At 47.1% G+C, this 18,374-nt stretch overlaps 1 protein-coding gene across 1 annotated transcript; it reads right to left on the reverse strand.

Moving 5' to 3' along the window:
- Window positions 1–1,800: 1,800 nt before the first annotated feature.
- IYD (iodotyrosine deiodinase) lies at window positions 1,801–17,973 on the reverse strand. Its single transcript, XM_037156876.2, has 5 exons — window positions 17,678–17,973; window positions 12,635–12,826; window positions 10,460–10,619; window positions 5,990–6,146; window positions 1,801–3,673 (listed from the first exon to the last, which is right to left on the reverse strand). Exons 1-5 carry the CDS (start codon window positions 17,859–17,861, stop codon window positions 3,491–3,493), a joined length of 876 nt encoding a protein of 291 aa, XP_037012771.2. The 5' UTR covers window positions 17,862–17,973; the 3' UTR covers window positions 1,801–3,490.
- Window positions 17,974–18,374: the final 401 nt, after the last annotated feature.

Genomic DNA, 18,374 nt, shown 5'->3' on the forward strand with positions numbered 1-18,374 from the left:
TCCTGGCTCTAATCCACTTAAGCCTGAAAACCTGTGATGGGGAAGGTGGTGCAGACCCTTGCTGGCTATAGCGGGATTCAGGATGATTGGGCATAAGAGTTCCTAAAAGTCCTGTGAAGACTGCTTTGCTAAGAGTGCTTTCATTCATATGATAAGGGTCCAAGCAGGAAATGAGTATGTCTCCCAAAGTTTCCACAACTTCCTTACCTGACAGACACTGACTCAGACTAAGTCCTCAGATTTCTTTGAAATGTTATGTACTGTTTGATCCTTTCCACCTGTATTCCTGTGTATTACAACCCAATAAACGCCATTGAGGAAGGGCCTCCTGGCCCTTCTCCTCTAAGAGACTGGCCACCTCTCCTCCCCAAGCAGATCATGTCTTGGTAGTATTACTTTCATCCGTGGTGGACTGGGGGACTTGTGGACAAAGTCACCCCCACAAACTAGCACTTCCCTCTTGGCAAAGCAGGAGTCTTCTAGAGAGTCCTATCAATGGGACACAAATCATCTCCTAAGTTTCTTAATTAATTATTCTTCCTCACAGCAATCAGTTCATTCCATTATTCCCCTCTATTTTAAGGTCTCAAAACTACAAAAGGATCTAGAACACAGGTGGCAAACACAAGGCCCACGGGCCAAATCCCGCCCTCCACCTGTTTTATCCGGCCCAGCACCTAGTTTCTATCTGGAGGCAGCACTGAGCTCTCACTGAACTGTTAAGGAGCAGTTACATTTCTACAGTCCTAAAATTACATTTGGCCCTTTCAAGGCAACCTCGAGGCTGATGTGGCCCCGGGTGAAAATGAGTTTAACACCCCTGATCTAGAGGCTTGTCAGACCACTCTTTCTACTTTGAACACAACCACTATATGGCTGCATTTAATGAACATGTAAAAGAAAGTTAAGAAGAGATTGAGGCTAAAGAGGGAAGGAAGAAAATAATCTTTACCTGTCCCTGGGCTGGGGGCTACGCTGATCTGCTGAGGTCGTAATGCTGCAGCAGACTGGAGTTGGGTGCGATGGGGCAGGAGGGACGATGTTCCTGGCTTTCCAGGAAGGCCCGCCTCCCAGGAACAGGAAGGATGAAATGTGTTCCTCATTTCTGCTGCCTTCCCTGCCTTCACTGCCTGATAAGCTCCCCACAAGCAAGTGGAACCTTGGACTTGTGTTTCCCGCGGTTCCCATCCACCCCCAGAGACGAAGCTGTCTGTGGCATGTCCCAGATCTGTGCCCTTGGACTTTTGTTCAGCATCTATGACAAATCAGGGCTGTGTTTCTGGGTGTGGTGATCTGGAGGGTGGCCAGCCCTTCACAGTCTTTTCCTCAAGGGCCCCTAATCACGTGCGATCCTGATATTTTCTTTCCTCTCCAGTGGCTTTGTACTTAAATGACTATACTCGGACTCCCTGCTTCTCCACCACTGGCCAGATTCCCTCTCCATCCCCCACCTCCAGCAGTGAAGTTCGAAGCCCACCTGAGCAGGGTAACCGGAACTACCCAAGAGCTCCCTGGACTCAAATACCATAGTTTCTAACCATAAGAAATAGAAGTTTATAACTTCAGTGTTTTGCGCTATGATGCCAGAGTGTGTCTATTAGAAACTGAGAGTATCTTTTGCCTATTAAAACAACACTAAGTGCAGTGATTAGGTGCCCAGCCTCGCCCCCCAGGACTAATAAAGCCACAGGTAGTTAATGTGAAGCTCATCTTTGGTAAAGAGTACAGGACAATCGCCCGTCACAATACTAGTGATTTTTTTACAAAAAGAATAGAAATAAAGTATAAGAAAGTTTGTATTTATTATAATGTGTAGACTTGGGGGAAAATACATGTAAAGAAAAATGAAGAGCACTGGCTGGTGTAGCTCAGTGAATTGAACACAGGCCTGCCAACCAAAGGGTGGCTGGTTTGATTCCCAGTCAGGACACATGCCTGGGTTACAGGCCAGGTCCCCAGTTGGAGGCACGTGAGACTCAACCACGTTTTGAGCCTCACGTTTTGAGCCTCACGCCAATGAGCGTGAGGCTCATTGATGTTTCCCTCCCTCTCTTTCTCCTTCCCTTCCCCTCTCTCTAAAAATAAATAAAATCTTTAAAAGAAGAAAGAAAAAAATGAAAGTAAGAGTAGAAGATTTTGGAGATTCTAAGGTTTCTGGGTACTTCAAAGGACTTTGGAGGATGAGGGCATAGGTTCTTGTAATATCTAATTATACGTCAAAGAGAAAAAATTTTCCTCTTCTCTGACACAGATTTGTTACCAGCTCTGACTCTCAACAATGATACTGTGTGATACTCACAAATGATACTCACAAATGGAATGAAAAGAGGTGAGACAGATTTTCACGAGGGGACTGAGGAAAAAAGAAATATATATATATGAATGAATGAAAAGGGACAGTGCTGGGGGTGAAGGGGGAGCAGGGCCGCTTGATGAACAACCCTCCGGGCCATGTGTGTGCCCATGTGTATCCGTCCCCTGGAAGGGAAGACGGGTGATGGATGAAAGATGCGCATTCCCAACCTAGTGCCTGTGACCCCATCAGCTCTGCCCAGCCAGACTGCCACCTAGGGCAAGGGACCAGTATGATCTGTGGGATGGAGGAGAAAGGAAGGGAGACTTGGTTAGTGCTCTTTGAGGGGGAAAGGAAGTCCTGGCTTGTGGTGTTGCCCAATGACCGTGACGTGAAGGCGCCCACCCTGGGCATAGCTGGCCCACCAATCCCTGAGTGTTTGCCGGTCAGCCCCCACCAGCTGGCGTGAGCCGACTCCAACACACCGCCGGACAGCGCAGCTAACCGTCCTGTTCAGTCGGTTGTCCGTCCGTCCCACCCACACGTGCGTGCACTGTTCCATGGGTGTGACGTTTAATTATTATTCAAAACCAGCAGAATGCCCAGGAGATTCAGGAAAAGAGTGCATCTCAAAAGCACATTCTTCGCCTAAAAGCCACCAGAAATCCTGAGGGCAGAGGGTCATTGATTAGTCTAAGTCTGGTTTCTTTTTTCCATTTTTTACTGTATTTGTTCCACTACCATTTACTCTAAGTTTAAGTTCAAGAATCACCACACAGCTGAATTCTTGGGATTACATTAAATTTTCTGATGACTGCGCTTTCCATATCAGTATCTTTTAAGTAAAAGGAAAACATCACCGTGATTTTTCTAGAACAACTTTAAAAACTTAAAAATAGGAGCGTGTTCTTAGTAAAACTGCACTTCCAGGGTGGATGGGAAGTGGCAGAGAACGCGTCTGTTGCTCACACTCTGTATATTCATCTCATCCCACCGTCTGCCAGAAGCAGGCATGTCAGACCAAGTGCAGTAGAGTGTGGAAGGGTTTCTTGACACACGGCGTGCCCTCCCCACAGCCCCCACCCCGGGAAGTGGAGTCCAGGAGTCCCAGCACCCAGAGAAAAGAGCCACTCGGAGAGCCACCCGAGAGGAGCAGGAGAGGAGAGCAGGGACGTCGCCTCCCTACTGGTCTCCTGCCTACACTGTCACCATGATCTCGTCCAGAGGTTTCCGTTTGAGGTCGGGCACCGTGGCCCCTTTGCTGGGGTACCCCACAGGGAGCAGCAGCAGCAGCTTTTCATTTGAGGGGCGGCTGAGGAGCACCCTCAGACGGGGGCCACAGTTGAGAGGAGTGGTGGTCACAGTCACCAGCCCTGCGTTCTGAAAAGGAGAGGAGAAGAACCCCTTTAGAAGGCAGCAGGCACGGCCAAGCTCTGCTTCAAGCCTGGGGACGTTCTAGCTCCTATCAGACCTGCTCATTCTGCCATTTCCCTGCCGTTGGGCAGCAAAGCAGGGAGGAGTATCTGAATCTTACCTGCTCTCCTCAACCTCCCCAGTCCCCCCCTTCTTTTAACCAAACAGTAGGAAGGTTCCCAGAGAAGAAAAATACCACTCTTCTTTTTCATTAATGCTTAAGAAACAGGAATAGTCACTTCATAGAAAGAAATCTGGGGAATCCAAGCACACCAAGGGACCGACAAAACACAAGCGGTTCCTGTCATCCCATCATGGACAGAACACCATCCCCTGCTGAGAGTCCTCCGCCCAGTGACAGAGGACACAGCAGCCAGGAAGGGGGGAGAGAAAATACTTCATCAGCCTCTCTCCATCCCCTCCACATAACAAACATCTAATAAAACCACGCCAGCTGGCCCTCTCCACCTTTCCCTCTCCCTACCCCCAGCCTTCGCCACTCAGATGGGTACCACCAAGCCTGAGCCAGAAAGTTCTGGAAATGCCTTTGAGTCCTGCAAACCCTGTCATTATGCCATGTGTCCAGATGGGGACTTGGAAGATTTCCCTTTGCTCCCTCACAAATCAAGACCGACGCGAGAATTATGCACAGGGGAAGCTAGAGGGCAGCAAACTCAACACTAACGTGATGGAAGGCTGCTGAGTCAAAGGCCTGGAAGCCGCCCTGCGAACTGACCCTGCTCTGAACCCTGCTCCGGGACTAGTTCGCTTCTTCCGGAGCCCTAAGTCAGGTGGAGGTGCCCTGTGGCACAGAGATTCCTTTAACTTATTCTTGTACAGAATCAGGGAAAAAGAAAGATTTCAGCTTTTTTCAGACAGATTTTCAAGTAACCCATTTCTCTTTTGTGTAACAATGACTGTGCTTTGTAAGGTGTTTTCAGCACACAGATTTTCACTGAGGTAGGGCAGAAGAAGCACAAAGTGATTTGAGGGAATCAATTGTCCCTTGAAAGTATGATCACTCACTCTTATAGTCTGGCTTGCTTTATTTGTTTTACATGTTTACTGTCTCTCTCCACCCCAGAACCCCAGTCCCCACCAGAATGCACATTTGATTTGCTGGCTATTCCTGGCACCTCCCAGGATCTGCCACATAGAAAGAACTCAGAAAATATTTGTTGAGAAATGGACTGAATCATGGAAAAGGCGTACACCAACTGCTGAGTTGCATGTTTAGCATTGCTTTAGCTACTACACAGATGGAATTTTCGAAAGTACATGGGCATCTTTTTTTAATGCAACGCTGAGAACAGAATAAGAAGAGGCTAGGGCAATTCCTGGGCGAGTGCAATGGGGAAACCAAGACAAAAAATTAAACATGGCCAAGCAGTTTGAGCCACTTACAGCCAGCTGGTGGACTGCAAGACCTGATCTCCCCTAACCAAGGACACTCGAGAGCAAATGTCCTCTCCTCCCAGACCAGAGAACACATAACCTCCCTGACCATAAGCCACTGGTATCGGGGAAGAGAGGAATTCTGATGCAAATGGAGAGACAGCACACCTGAACAAGAGAGCCAGCTCAGGAAGAAGCTGCAGGACTCTTCTTCCAGCACCGCCCCCCCCACCCCCAGCCCCACTTATTCTTAAGAGAAATAGTGCATCTGGACTCACTCTAGGTATTTCACCTGCCTAGGTTCCCACATTTCCCATAGATAAACTTGTTTCTGAAAGCTCAAGGGTTTTTCACCCGCCACCTTCTCAGATTGCTGGCCCCTGATAAACAGTTATCTTCCAATCCCTGGCTCTGCTTTTTGGCTGAGTGGTGACAGGCAGCACAAGCCCCGGACACAGTTGCCCTCCAGTTTCAATACAATGTAAACTCAGCTTCTCAGGAAAGAAGCCCAATAACAGAGTGCTCCTTAGAGTCTTTTCATCATTCCATCAACTCAGTCACCATAGCAAACCCAGCCAGAAAACCAGTCCCCAGGACTTCCAGGCTCTGAAAGTGTGTGTCTGCCAATACCCTTGACCTTCAGGTCATTACACAAGGGCCACTTTTCTGACCCTGAAACAATGTCCCGGGTGGATTTCCAGGAAGAATTCCAGCTTGTTGAACTATCACAGTCACCTGCCCAGGTTTTCAGTCAGTTTTCACTTAGGAGTGCAACTTTAGGTAAACAATTTCCAGGTGTCCCTGAACTAGAATCTCGGCTGTGAATAAGACCAAGGTTTGGCCCCTAAGCACCCTTCTCTCTCTTGGGCCTGGTGGGAGGGGCCGTACCTGCAGGGCAGCCAGGAGGATGCCGCAAGCGATGGAGACACTGATCTCACTGTAGTAGTGGGCCTTTCTTCTGCCGCTGGCAGTGAAGCCGTGCACTTGTTTGAAAATGAGAATCAGAACGGGAGCTGTGTCCAAGTACTCTTTAATCCAATTAGTTCTGAAAGGGAAAAAAAGATATTCTGGGGAATGATGGTCTCTAAATGATTTTTGTTTTCTTTTTACATCCTTTGCTTATTTATGGTGAATATAAAGCACATTCACTTGTCTTTTATGTTTAAGTGGAAAAAGAGCAGGATTTTTGCTTGTGCCATCCTCATCTCTTTCTATCCAAGTCAGCAGGCAGGCATTCGCAAAAACCCAGTGTGGAAAAGCACCTGAAAATCTGAAGAATACAAAGAGGGATCTTGTAACCTAGAAGGCAGTAAGCCAGCTTTGGCAAAATAAAACCTTGTGAGTGCTGTTTAAGAAATATAAGCCGAGTGCATTAGAAGCTCTCAAATGAAGTGTTTATTTTGAATGAGGAGATTGGAAGGACATTCCCAGTTTCCCCTGAGGCAGGACGGTGAAGGCCAGGACAGATGAGGCTTGGCAGAGAACTTCCAGAAGCCCAGGAGGCTACAGAGTGGTGTGTATGGGGGGGGGGCGGGAATGGGTGGGCCAGCAGGTTACATGAAGATTTTGCAGGGTCCTGGACTCTGGTTGGTAGGTAATGGAGAGTGACCGTTAACTTCTGAGCAGAAGCACTCCACCATCCGATCGGCTCCAGGAAGAGGCAAATGGGTATGGGTAAGGAACCAGCACAAGGGCGGACCGGCCAGGAGACCATGGTAACGGCCTAGGAGAACCTGGGGGAGCTATAGAGGCTGAAGCTGACGGATGCGGTACAGGAATGTGCAAGACAGAAGAAGAAGATGATGGGGAGGTTTAGCTGAAATTGCAGGTGGACGGATGGTAACGCTGTTGGTCCAGTTATAGAGAAAAGGAAGAAAACTTTTGTACGGATGGGAAATAATTCATGTGAGGTACATATGTTGAGTTTAAATTTTTGTTTACCAGGTAAAAGCATATCTTTCTCTATTGCATTACTTTATCCCATACATCTGGGCAAAAGCTTCATTCTAACCCAGATGTTCAAAGGAAAGGTACTCATGTAATGCTGTATATTGGAATATTTTCTTAGGATACATTACACCATTAATTAGCAAGAGATCATTTATTTTTAGCTTAGCTATGCTTCACTGTTTTAAAACTCACTAAACTCATCTGTGTGATTTTCTCATGGTGTCTTGATGGATTAGAGTTCAAAGCTTCCTTACTATGTACCCATGATCTGAGCCACATTTGATAATTATTGATTTTTTCTTACAAAGAAGGAGAATGTTAATGGTTTAAAAGATAAACTCTGGACCCAACTAGCTGTGCCCTGTTGGGCAAGCTACTAACATCTCACAGCTCAGTTTCCTCGCATGTGCGTGAGCTCTTGTGCACTCATGGCGCAGAGGGGTGGGAAGGCAGAAGTCCGTCAAAATAGATAACGTGCTTAGAACAGTACCCGGACATAGTGCCATGTGTCTGTTAGGATTACCACTCATGTTATTTTACGATAAATAATTTTTTCATTATAAATACAGATGAAAATTATTTACCTAGTTTGAAAGCAAAGTAGTCATTCTTAACAATTTTTGCAGCTTTTTCCCTAGGCACACATTGTGTCTAGTATCTAATATCCGGGTTTGTTCAATTGTACAAGAATTTATTATGACATCATGCAAGAGCTAAGAAAAACAGCAACGTGCAGGCCTGTTAAGAGAAGGGCAAGTGGCACCGGCTGCCTGGGGTGGAGGGCTCACACCAGCAAGCAGTAGGGGATGAAGTTGGCGGGTAGGTTGCACTCAGACTGTACACTGGGCCTTTGATAACAGCTGTGGGTTCCGCAGTTGATTCAAACAGGAGGTCAGGACATATGCCCATCTGCAGTTCAATTCACCGAACACTCCTTCAGTTACCTACTGTGCATCGGCACTACGCTGATGGTATGAGACTGTTTTAAACTGGAGCTCCCTGGGCCCCTAGAGTTTGTGTGTGTGTGTGTGTGTGTGTGTGTGTGGACATATTATCTGCAAAGAAAGTCTGTAACTTTAATGCTCAAGATTCTCAAAAGAATCTTGATGTACAACAAAGGTTTCTTAATGAGGTGTATAAAATAAGAAGAAAAGTAAACCAATAATTCAAATACATGTAGTAGTGGCTATATTAGGGGCATGGGAGATGTATGTTAGCTGCTCTGAGCACTGGGATGAGGGAGCGGCTAACTCTGCCCTCCCCGGGGGCAGGGGTGGGGCTGGCAGCATTTCCCAGCTACAGTGTGCACCGCAGCACAACACCCTTCCTGGCGCAGAAACCCAGCTGGACTTTTACCCATCTCAACTTTTCCTGCAATTAGGCAATAAGATTTTTATATTCATTATGAATAACCTGCACTTGTTTCAGAACTCAGCGATAAGTTATAATTCCATAAGTCATCAATTTTGATAGGGTTTAAATATTTTAGGGGAAAAATTGTCCTCTGAGGCCAAATAAATGAAACAGGAGCAGAGCTAAGAGGCTCACTTCTTACCATCCCACTTTCCCCCCAGGACTGAGACCCCATTGCCCTTCCTCAGGCCTGTTTCATAGTGGGGCATCGGGTGGCGCGGGTGCCAAGACTGACCACGGAGAGCCCTCGGCTAACAGCCAGAGGCAGGAAGGCCTGTATATTCCAAGTGCAAAGGACTTGAGCTAGCCTCCCTTCTGAAGGGTCAAGACCAACATCCAGGCCCCAGCCCTTCTTCTGCGCGGCTGGAGAGGAGATGGGAGAGGAAAGGAATTCACCTTTGTGAGGAAGACCCTCACCATTTTTTTAATGATGTCGCCGAATCTAAAAAATGAAAAGTGACTAATTTAATCACAAATGTGGCTGAGAAAGTATGGAATCCACTGAGACATTATGAAAAGATATTATGCTCTTCCATGGAGAAAGAAGGGTCAACAAAGCAGTTAGCTGTAGCCACTAAGAAAAATGAAACCTTGTGTGTACCTACCCCCATGCACTCAGGCACCAGAGGGAAAGCAGTTACACAGAATCCCACCTCACGCCTTTCCTGGAGCCCAGGAAGCCACAGTTACTGCTGCCTGTTGCATGTTATCTTTGTCTTGCACCTGTACTTTCAGCAGACATGCGCTGAAACTAAAGGCTGATTAGTAAGATCATTGGGAAGAGCCGATCAATTTAGCAAAATGTAATTTACTTTACTCAAGATCCTGAGAAGTATTCCACAGTCTTACATTCCAGATGGGAGAAAAGTGAAATCAGTTCTCCAAGTTTTATTTGCTATTACTTGGGCCAGAGCCCATTTATTTACTAAAGACTCACATGGCACTGCTACCTGCCGCCACTGTTCTACAGGCTTCCAAACTCATTCAGTGAAGTAAACACCGAACTTGTTCCCACTTTACACAGGTGGAAGCTGAGTCACGGAAAGGTTACAAAGTGGTAGACCTCACATTTGAACTCAAGCACCTCACTTTGGAGGTGCTATGCTTAGACTCTGTCTTATTTTAATCCTGACACCAACTTTTTAACATCATGATTTTGAGTGAAATAAGCTCTGTGTGATGGTTAATTATATGCAGCAACTTGACTGGGCCAAGGGGCACCGGGTGGTTGGTTAAACATTATTCCAGGTGTGTCTGTGAGGGCGTTTCTAGACGAGGTGAACATTTGGATCAGTAGGCTGAGTGAAGCTGATAGTTCTCCCCAGTGGGTGGCTCCCATCCAGTCCGCCGACGGCCTGCCTGGAGTGGAGAGGTGGAGCAAGGGAGAGCTGGCTGGCTCTCCTCGCCTGCCTGATTTCCAGCCAGGACCTCAGTCTCCTCCCAACTTTGGACACCAGGCGGGGGTTGTAACGTACACCGTCCACTCTCCTGCTTCTCAGGCCTTCGGAGGGGACTGCAACCACACCATCGGCTCTCCCAAGCCTCCAGCTTGCTGCCTACAGATTTGGGGACGTTTTAGGCTCCTTAACTGCATGAGACAATTACTTACATAATAAAGCCCCACCCCTCTGTGTGTGTGTGTGTGTGTGTGTGTGTGTGTGTGTCTGTCTCCGTGTGTGTCTGTCTCTCTCTCCACTGATTCTCTGCAGAACCCAGACTCACATGCTTAGAAAGGGTAATTAAATGCCCGAGGTCTTGCGATTGGAAGACCAGATCCCAGATTTGACCCAGACCTGATTCCAGGTGAGTTCCCCACCACTCCCCGGTATCTGTGCTCAAGGCGGTACAGTGGCGAGGCCTGGCCTAGCCTCCATAATTCCCCCTGGAGGCACAATCAAACATTTTAACACCTAAAACAAAACGAGGAAATGAAGCCATGGTTATAGCACTTTAAGAAGCCAAACCTCACATCCCTGGCTCCACCCCCTTTTGTACCTCAGTTTCTTCAGGTCTGTAACCCACCGGCGCCCCATCCTTCTCATGTAGTTTATCTCCTCCTCCTCCTCGATGATCTCCCGGATCTTGTGCTTCACGTCCGGGTCCCGCACAACCACAAAGGTCCAGGGCTCTGTGTGGGCCCCGCTTGGGGCCGTTCCTGTCATGCATCAAATTAAAATCAGAAATTAAAACTGCGGGAAAATGTGAAACTGTTCATTCAGAATTGATAGAGTGCCCTGGCTGGTGTGGCTCAGTGGATTGAGCACTGGCCTTTGAACCAGAGGGTTGCTGGTCCGATTCCCAGTCAGGGCACATGCCTGGCTTATGGGCCAGGTGACCAGTGGGAGGCATGCAAGAGGCAACCACACAGTGATGTTTCTATCCTTCTCTTTCTCCCTCCCTTCCCTTCTCTCTAAAAATAAATAAATAACATCTTAAAAAATAATCAATAGAGTAACTCATACTAGCCCCAAATGAAGTTACGTCTTCTAGCAAACACGGTGGACTCTGGGGTGTTGCTGCCCCCCACCCCGTTCATCGGGCATCACTGGGGGAGGCTCCACACCAGCCCACTGAGGCCGCCCGGCAGCTGCAGGGCTGTGGGGAACTATCACTGCCTCTCTAACCACGTGGGAGGGGAGGCCTCTATGTGACGACACCACAACCACCAAGGGCCGTGAAATTCTGACAGCCCAGATTCTCCAAAGTGTCATTTCTTTAATATCCTTGCAAATAGATAAAGTCATGAAGCTTATTGGATATGGCAGAAATGGAAATGGTTGAATTGTTTTTAAAATAATCATCCGATGGAAATGAAACTATAAATTCTTTAGTGCTTTGATCGGAGCTCTGAGTGTGACGCTGTGGGTTTCATGGTTTTGTTGGGGACACGTAAGAACTCCTGGGCCTGGGTGTTAAACACCCACAACATTGTGTCTTCCACCTCTCACGGGCTTTGGAAACACTTGGCCCCCGCCTTCGTCGGCCCCACTGTCCTGGACAAAGCTTCATTGTACATCTCGGTGCCCAAGGAGCGTGGATTCCCCGTAAGGTTCCAGCCATGGCCCAGGCCCAGCTTCTGATCTGGACGTCATCGCCCTGGCCTAGAAATGGCCCACTGTTCCAAGCAGCAGACCACAGTGACTCTCTGATGGGATATTTCAGAAGCAGCCAACCCTTTCTTCCTGGTGAGTAATTTAATAGCAGAAACTCTGCATGAGGGGGCCTCAAGCCTCCAGTCTTGATGATACTCATGTTTACCAACCCCATTCCCCATTGCAGAGGGGTGTGACTGAATTGTGAAATGCTTCAGCAAGTGGAAAGGGAAACATAAAGTTCAATTTCTGAACAGAGTGATTCCAGCTTACTTCGTGCCTGCTATTTGTGCAATAAATACATGTGTCACTAACCTGAGAAATAATTGTTCCCTGATGTTTTCAATTATGCCAACTTTATCTAAGCATATGTACACACACATTTGTAGATACAGATTATATGCAGATGAAATATAGTAATCACTATTAGTTAGATAAAGGACTCCCCAATTTAGTCTATTTGTATTCTTAACTGAAATGAAATGAATAAAACTCCAAGCAGAGGAGGCTCTCAAATAGCCAAGCTTACTTTCATTTCTCCTCCTACTTTTCCATAACTGTTGTTTTTTTCTCTGTAGAGGTATTAATTTACACTGAAAAGGGTTTACTTCACAAGTTCACACAAGTGAACTTGGGAGACAAGTAGAATACTGTATGAGAGCATAAGGGTGTAGAGCATAAGAAACTTGGTTCCAAAAAGAGAAACTTGTCCCTGTAAGTCAGTGAGTGTGTATGTGTGTGTGTTTGGAGGGGATGGGAAAGAAAGCAGATATTTCTTTTTCAATGTATAATAGTGTATTTAGAAATTTTTGTTTTTAATAAAAGTTCATAATGTTGACTAATTTTTAGAAGTTTTGAACTGTGGTCACATTTGTCCCCAAGAAGTTGGTAACAGTCAAAAGTCTGTAGAAAGTGGGAATCATTATGTTTCCGATAGTCAACACCTGGGGCCGAGGCTTTACAGGTGGGCTCAGCACTCTAGGCTTTAATCACTGTGTTCAAACTTCAACAGTGCTCCAATGTTATCATAGCAGTAATGCAGCTGACACCTTCGAGGACCCAATGTGCAATTACAAACCTGCTGTTTTGATGACATTCTCGATGACCTCCACTGGGACTTGTTCATTACTTATGAATCTCACAGAACGCCTCTTACTGAGAAGCTCATAAAATTCCTGGGATCTCTTCACCATTTCCTTCTCAGGATACCGGGTGTGGGAGAATGGAATGTGTTCAATATTTTCCTCTGACTCTTGCCACTCATCAGCATCTGCAAGTAAGAACAAGAAAAGTATCAAATTCAATGATTTGTCTTGGTCATAAGGTGGCCACTGGGGAAAAAGAGATAAAGTGTTCAAAATGTCAGCTATGAGTCGAAACATGAACAAAAAAAATGAGATGGGTAAATCCACAGAGTCCTGACCTCTGATCCTGACAATACTTTAAACTCTATACTGGTTATAAATCAAGAAAAAGAAAAAAATTTCCTACACAAAGACAAAGAATGCAAATTTTTGTGGAGGGTGAACTAGCTTATTTAGAACAATCTCTCATCAACTGAAAACCACTAAGGTCACCAAATAAAATGTTTTTGGCAGGACCCATGGACATGGAGAACAGTGTGGGGAAGGGCTGAGTGAGTGGGAGGGTCTGGGTGGAGGGGACAAAGGGGAAAAAAATTGGGATAACTTTTCAGAGCATAAACAATAAAATTATGTGAAATAATTTAAATCAAAAAGTAAATTTAAAATCTGGCAGAAAATATTTTTAAAGTTCTTTTCAAGTTGTATTATTGACAACATAGTAAGAAATTCTCAGGCCAAAACTGAAGAGAAAATGTGAACCTGCAGAGAGAAGTAAACACAGAAGCTACACCGAGCAATCCCTACACATTTGAATTTTCATTTATGTTTCCAGGAATCAAGAGGGATAGAAATCAAAGCCCAAAGGCAGGTTGACAAGTGGGAAATCAAAGACCTTTGGAAGGAGGAAGGGCTGCTGCCCTGAACACTAATACGCTGCATGAGTGGCTGGAAGGTGGAGAAATCACTGAAAGAAAACAAAAAGCAGGGTGATTTCCCCAGGCAGGCAGGTGCAAGGGGGAAGAAAAACACCAATAAAATGTCAGGAAGCCGTGGGCCTGAAGCTCAGAGCCAGACCGGCCCCACGAGCATCAGCTCCTGGAAGCTCTCGAAAATCCTGACGGGGCATTGACCTTCTGAACCTGTGGATGGAGGACCTGATGATGCAGACTTTCCCCCCTTTTCATTTCTGCTCAGTACGGTGAACTCGGCTGACATCTGGATTATATAAGCATTAAAACATTAAATAAACGAAACAGCATGAGAAAGTGAGGCAGTCCTAAACTCTACCTCTTTCTACTGTCAATGGGACTGAACAACTTTCTCCTCGTAGACTTCTGTTCAGGAGACGCCTGTAGCAATGACTTTGCAAATTTTTTTTGGCGGGGATGGTATTTGAGGGGAAAAGGGTAAGCCAGTGGAATAAAAATCTGTAAGTATGACTAGTTTGGTGGAAAAAAAGTTTCAATGTTATAGATTATATATTTGTAAAATGCAACATACTACTATACATTTAGTAAAATGTTATGACATTGTTATGTACATATTACATTTAGTAAAATGTTATACACAAATGTTTACTACACAAATGTAGTAAAACTTCCCAAATCTTCCTAGAAAGTAGAAACATACAGTTTACTCAACCAGGTTTTTATTTAGCATTTACTGACTATATATTAGTGAACAAAATAGATACGGTTTTTATACGCAGAACCTAAACATTTAAACTAATCGGAGAATGTATACTGTATGGCAACATCAACTATGAAGACAATTCATTCTCTAGAAAGAAGCAGAGAAAAAGGAAGGGTGGTCCAGGCAGGATCACCTAAAAGGGACTCTCTGAATAGGTGTCACAGCAGGCGAGACCTGCAGAATGAGCGACTCAGCGTTTGAGGGCCGAGGGTGGGGAAAGGTCAGATTCAACCATATCTGAGCAGCTGAAGGGACCTGAATATGGCTGGGTCTGACTGAACAAAGGAGAGAGTGAGGGCTGGGAAGTAGGCAAGAGCCTACTTCTGTGGGCCCAGAGAATGTACTCCTAATAAGACTGTAGAGAAGCCAAAGTATCGCAGGAAAGAATGCAAAGATAAGCGGAAGTGTAATATAATGCTCTTAAGGGTATGCATTGGAGGGAGTCCAAGTAGAAAAAGAGAAACCATAAAGAGACTATTGCTGTAGCGTAGATGAGGGATGATGCGGTCTTGGACCAGCTGGCAGCAGAAAGAACAATGAGAGCGCACAGATTCCTGAAGCGTCTTGGAGATTAAGGTGATAAGACTCGCTGAGGGGTGTGGTTGGGAGGGGTAGGGAAGGAGGAACTGAAGCTGACTCACAGGTTGCTGGCTTCAGTGCCTGGGTAGACAATGGAACCCTCCACTGAGGTAAGATGATAAGGGATGAACCCAGGCGGGCAGGGGCGGGGGTGGGGCAGAAGTAGGAATAGGAAGCCACAGCCTGTCGCATTCAAGATGCCTTCAAGTAAAGATGTCAGGTATGAAAGTGAATGTCCGAGAGGTGAGATGTCACCTGGGGGGCCCTCACGTAAAGACGAGAATGGCACATAGGAACAGAGAGAGGAGAGTGAGAAGATCCGGGCCCTGGCCCTGAAGGGCTGGGACATTCCAGGTGGAATTCAGGTAGAGGGTGAACCTTCCCCCACCCTGCCTCCCACACACCTCACTCCTAGGTACCTGAGGATGGGGAGGAGGAAGGCAGAAGGGCACTGGCAAGAAAGGGGGACTAACTTCAAAGGCACTGAGAACACAACGATACTAGCCGCGGGTACCACAGTTTGCTCATAGCTCTTGGTGAGAACTACTTTTGACATTTTACTAGCACAGCGCAGACTGCATGCACTTAGTGAGAAGGCTGGGTTACTAAGTTAAAAGGAAGCAAGTGTGATGGGGGAGTGGTCAACACCTCTCAGCTTTCTAGTAATCCATTCTGAATCAAACCCACATGTCATTATCACCAAGCCTGAACTTCCTCAAATGTGTTGATAAAGACTTTTCATACCATTGAGACTTTCTAAGCCATTTGTTTTGAAGTCTGACAACCTCTGCAGTCAGGAAGTGGTCAATGAGCCAATCTGTGTTTTCTTAACTGACACGGAGGTTGCTACCTCTCAAGATCCATTCAGCTAGAATAGTAGAAACCAAAGGCGGCCTAAGTGCATGACCTGGCAATTTCTGCAGCTTCTAAAGTCCAGGGTAGACGCTCCCACTGTAGCAGAGGGAAGAAATGGCACAACCACTGTTGGGTTGGGTTGCCCTGCAGGGCAGCCGGGGTCGAGGTAGGGGTGGTGGTGAAGGGAAGCTGCTGTTTCTGGAGCCTCCCCCAGGGCCGGAGTTCTGCGTCCCGCCGAGGGAAAGAGCCAAGCTCTGGGAGGGCCCAGCAGAGCAGTGAAGAAACACAAATGCACAAGTCACCACCTCCCTCCTTCCCCAACCTCCTCACTGCCCCCAGGAATGTGGCCCTCACCAAGAGGAAAGAGCCACGTCTGCCAACGGCCCAGCTCTCCTGCCTCCGTGATAGACCAGCCGAGTTGCTCTAGGGATTCGTCCAAGCTGTAAAACCCACATGTGTCCAACACAAATCTGTGCTGTTGCGGTCTGCTTTTTAATATCTGTCCTGTGCTCCCATACTCAGGGTTGGCTATTGACACCAAAGGAATTCACCTTCTGTCATTTAATGCCATTTAATGCCAAGGAAGAGTAAATGGCTCCATAATTAGGTGTAATGGCCAAGTAATTCTAGGTCATGTCTCTCCTTTCATGTTTAAGGTGAAGATATTTTCGCTCAGCTTTGTCATGGGTGTCCCTCTGTTCAAGAAATGCTTCTCAGTTGAGCATAACTGGCAGTCCAGTGTGGAGGGACATCCTTCCACATAGGAGAGAAGGAGGAAGCCCTTCTAAGAGGCTATGGGCTTGAATCCTGTGCAGTCAGCATCTCTAATTCCCAGCACTAACTGCCAGCCGGATTCCTCACCCCTGATCCTGAGATTAGGCCGACTCACAGCACGTGCATGGGTGCGCACATACACAAATGAACACACATATGTACAAATGTCACACTTCCAGGTGGCCTCTGTTGGAGGGTGGGAGCACCACCGGCCCAGCTGGGAACCACTGAGCCTTTTCCAAATCAAATCCATCCCACAGACAGACCTCAGACAAAACGTCCAACACAATTACGCGGGGTCCCTCAAGAACCTCTCCCTTCCTGCCTGCCTCATTCATCGCCTCTTCTCACATCAGCCATGACCTGGCCCCGCCTCGCTACCCCGCTTCATTTTACCCCTTCCCCTGGTCAGAACAGTCCTCCCGTCTTCTTGTCATCCTCCCCGGGGGTTTGGTCCCTGTACTTTTGCTCTTTCTGCTCTTCTTGCCTGAGACACCTCCCGAACTACTGTCTGTCTGAACGCCAGCACCAGAAGTGACTAGAAGGACTCTCCAAGTCCTACTAGTTCACCAGGCCTGGTTGGTCTTTTTGCTGAGTGCTCCACCATGTCCCCAAGCCTTCTCCAAACGTATTATGATCAATTCTACCTGGTTCACAGCTTTTTGTTACTCTCTAACTGTTGCCTATTTATTGCCGTGTCTACTGAACTGGACACTCAGCTTATAGGACCATGGCCATTCTTGCCTCTAACCCACAGGGCCTGGCACAAAGGTCACACTCCATAGATGCCACTTCTTAAACTTCAAAGTTCTTAATCAGCACCTGACCATATGCCCCACAGCCACCCCAGCCTGAGATGTGCCCTTTCAGAAGGGTTGTAACAGCCAGAACAGAATGGAGCCGGGGGGAATATCAGCCCTCCACAGCCTCCTACTAATTACCCAGGAATAAGGAGGGGTTGGTGCCAGCGGGCGACAAGCTGCCCACCCAGGAGACATGACTCGCCCTCATCACTCATGAATTGTTTGTGCAGCAGAGGCTGATGAGAAAACCAACCTGCAGCATTTCCTGCCCCCCCACAGGCCCCGCCGTCCACACACACATCACAGAAACGCCAAAAGTGCCTGTGTCTTTACCTTCTTCCACCTGGTGGAGGTCAGTGCTGCCCCTCAAGTCTTCATCCACCCAGGGATGAGACTCGGTCCTGGCTTTCAGCTCCCCCTTCCTTCTCTTGATGCCTCTCTCAGCATTTTTATAGAGCCACACAATCAAAGTGCAGACAATGGCCACCAAGACTGGAGTCAGGGCAAACATGCTCATAAGACAGAGCGGAGCAGCGTGCTCACTTCTCACTGGCGTTCAGGTCACTTCTGGTGCCGGCGTTCAGACAGACAGTGAGGGCACAGCACATGCCAGCTGGTGGAACGGAGGCGGAGAGAGGTGTGCTGGGGAAGGAGCCAACTGAACTCTCTACCTCTGTGAGGACCGTGCCAAGGAGCAAAGATCACAGCTCTGTGAGTGTGTTTGTGCTCTGGGTTTGGCAACGCACCAGTGCATTCACTCGCTAATGTGGGTGTGTTTGTGCTCTGGGTTTGGCAACACACCAGTGCATTCACTCGGTAATGTGTACCCTAGCAGTATGTTTTTACACAGTAATTGTCATGATCTCACTAAATACTGCAGTGCACTAGAGCTTGCCAGCAGTGGGAGAAAGCATTTAATCTTCCTCTCAGATTTTCTCTGAGGGCAGCAATGTGTCCTCAGCCTGCCTGCAGCTAGGAATCACCTGGGAAACTTGTTTTTGAAAGAACAGGTTTCCAGACACCAATTCAG

The sequence above is a fragment of the Artibeus jamaicensis genome, unplaced genomic scaffold, assembly GCF_021234435.1.
Source record: "Artibeus jamaicensis isolate MK-2021 breed Jamaican fruit bat unplaced genomic scaffold, CSHL_Jam_final contig_497, whole genome shotgun sequence".
In the NCBI taxonomy this organism is placed as follows: domain Eukaryota; kingdom Metazoa; phylum Chordata; class Mammalia; order Chiroptera; family Phyllostomidae; genus Artibeus; species Artibeus jamaicensis.

Excerpts from the sequence above, each read along its gene's own strand:
- IYD (XM_037156876.2), bottom strand. The coding sequence starts at position 17,861 with ATGAGCATGTTTGCCCTGACTCCAGTCTTGGTGGCCATTGTCTGCACT. Across the intron at positions 10,620-12,634 it reads GAATGTCATCAAAACAGCAG|GAACGGCCCCAAGCGGGGCC; the intron begins GTTTGTAATTGC and ends GATGCATGACAG. Across the intron at positions 3,674-5,989 it reads TCCTCCTGGCTGCCCTGCAG|AACGCAGGGCTGGTGACTGT; the intron begins GTACGGCCCCTC and ends TCTCCTTTTCAG.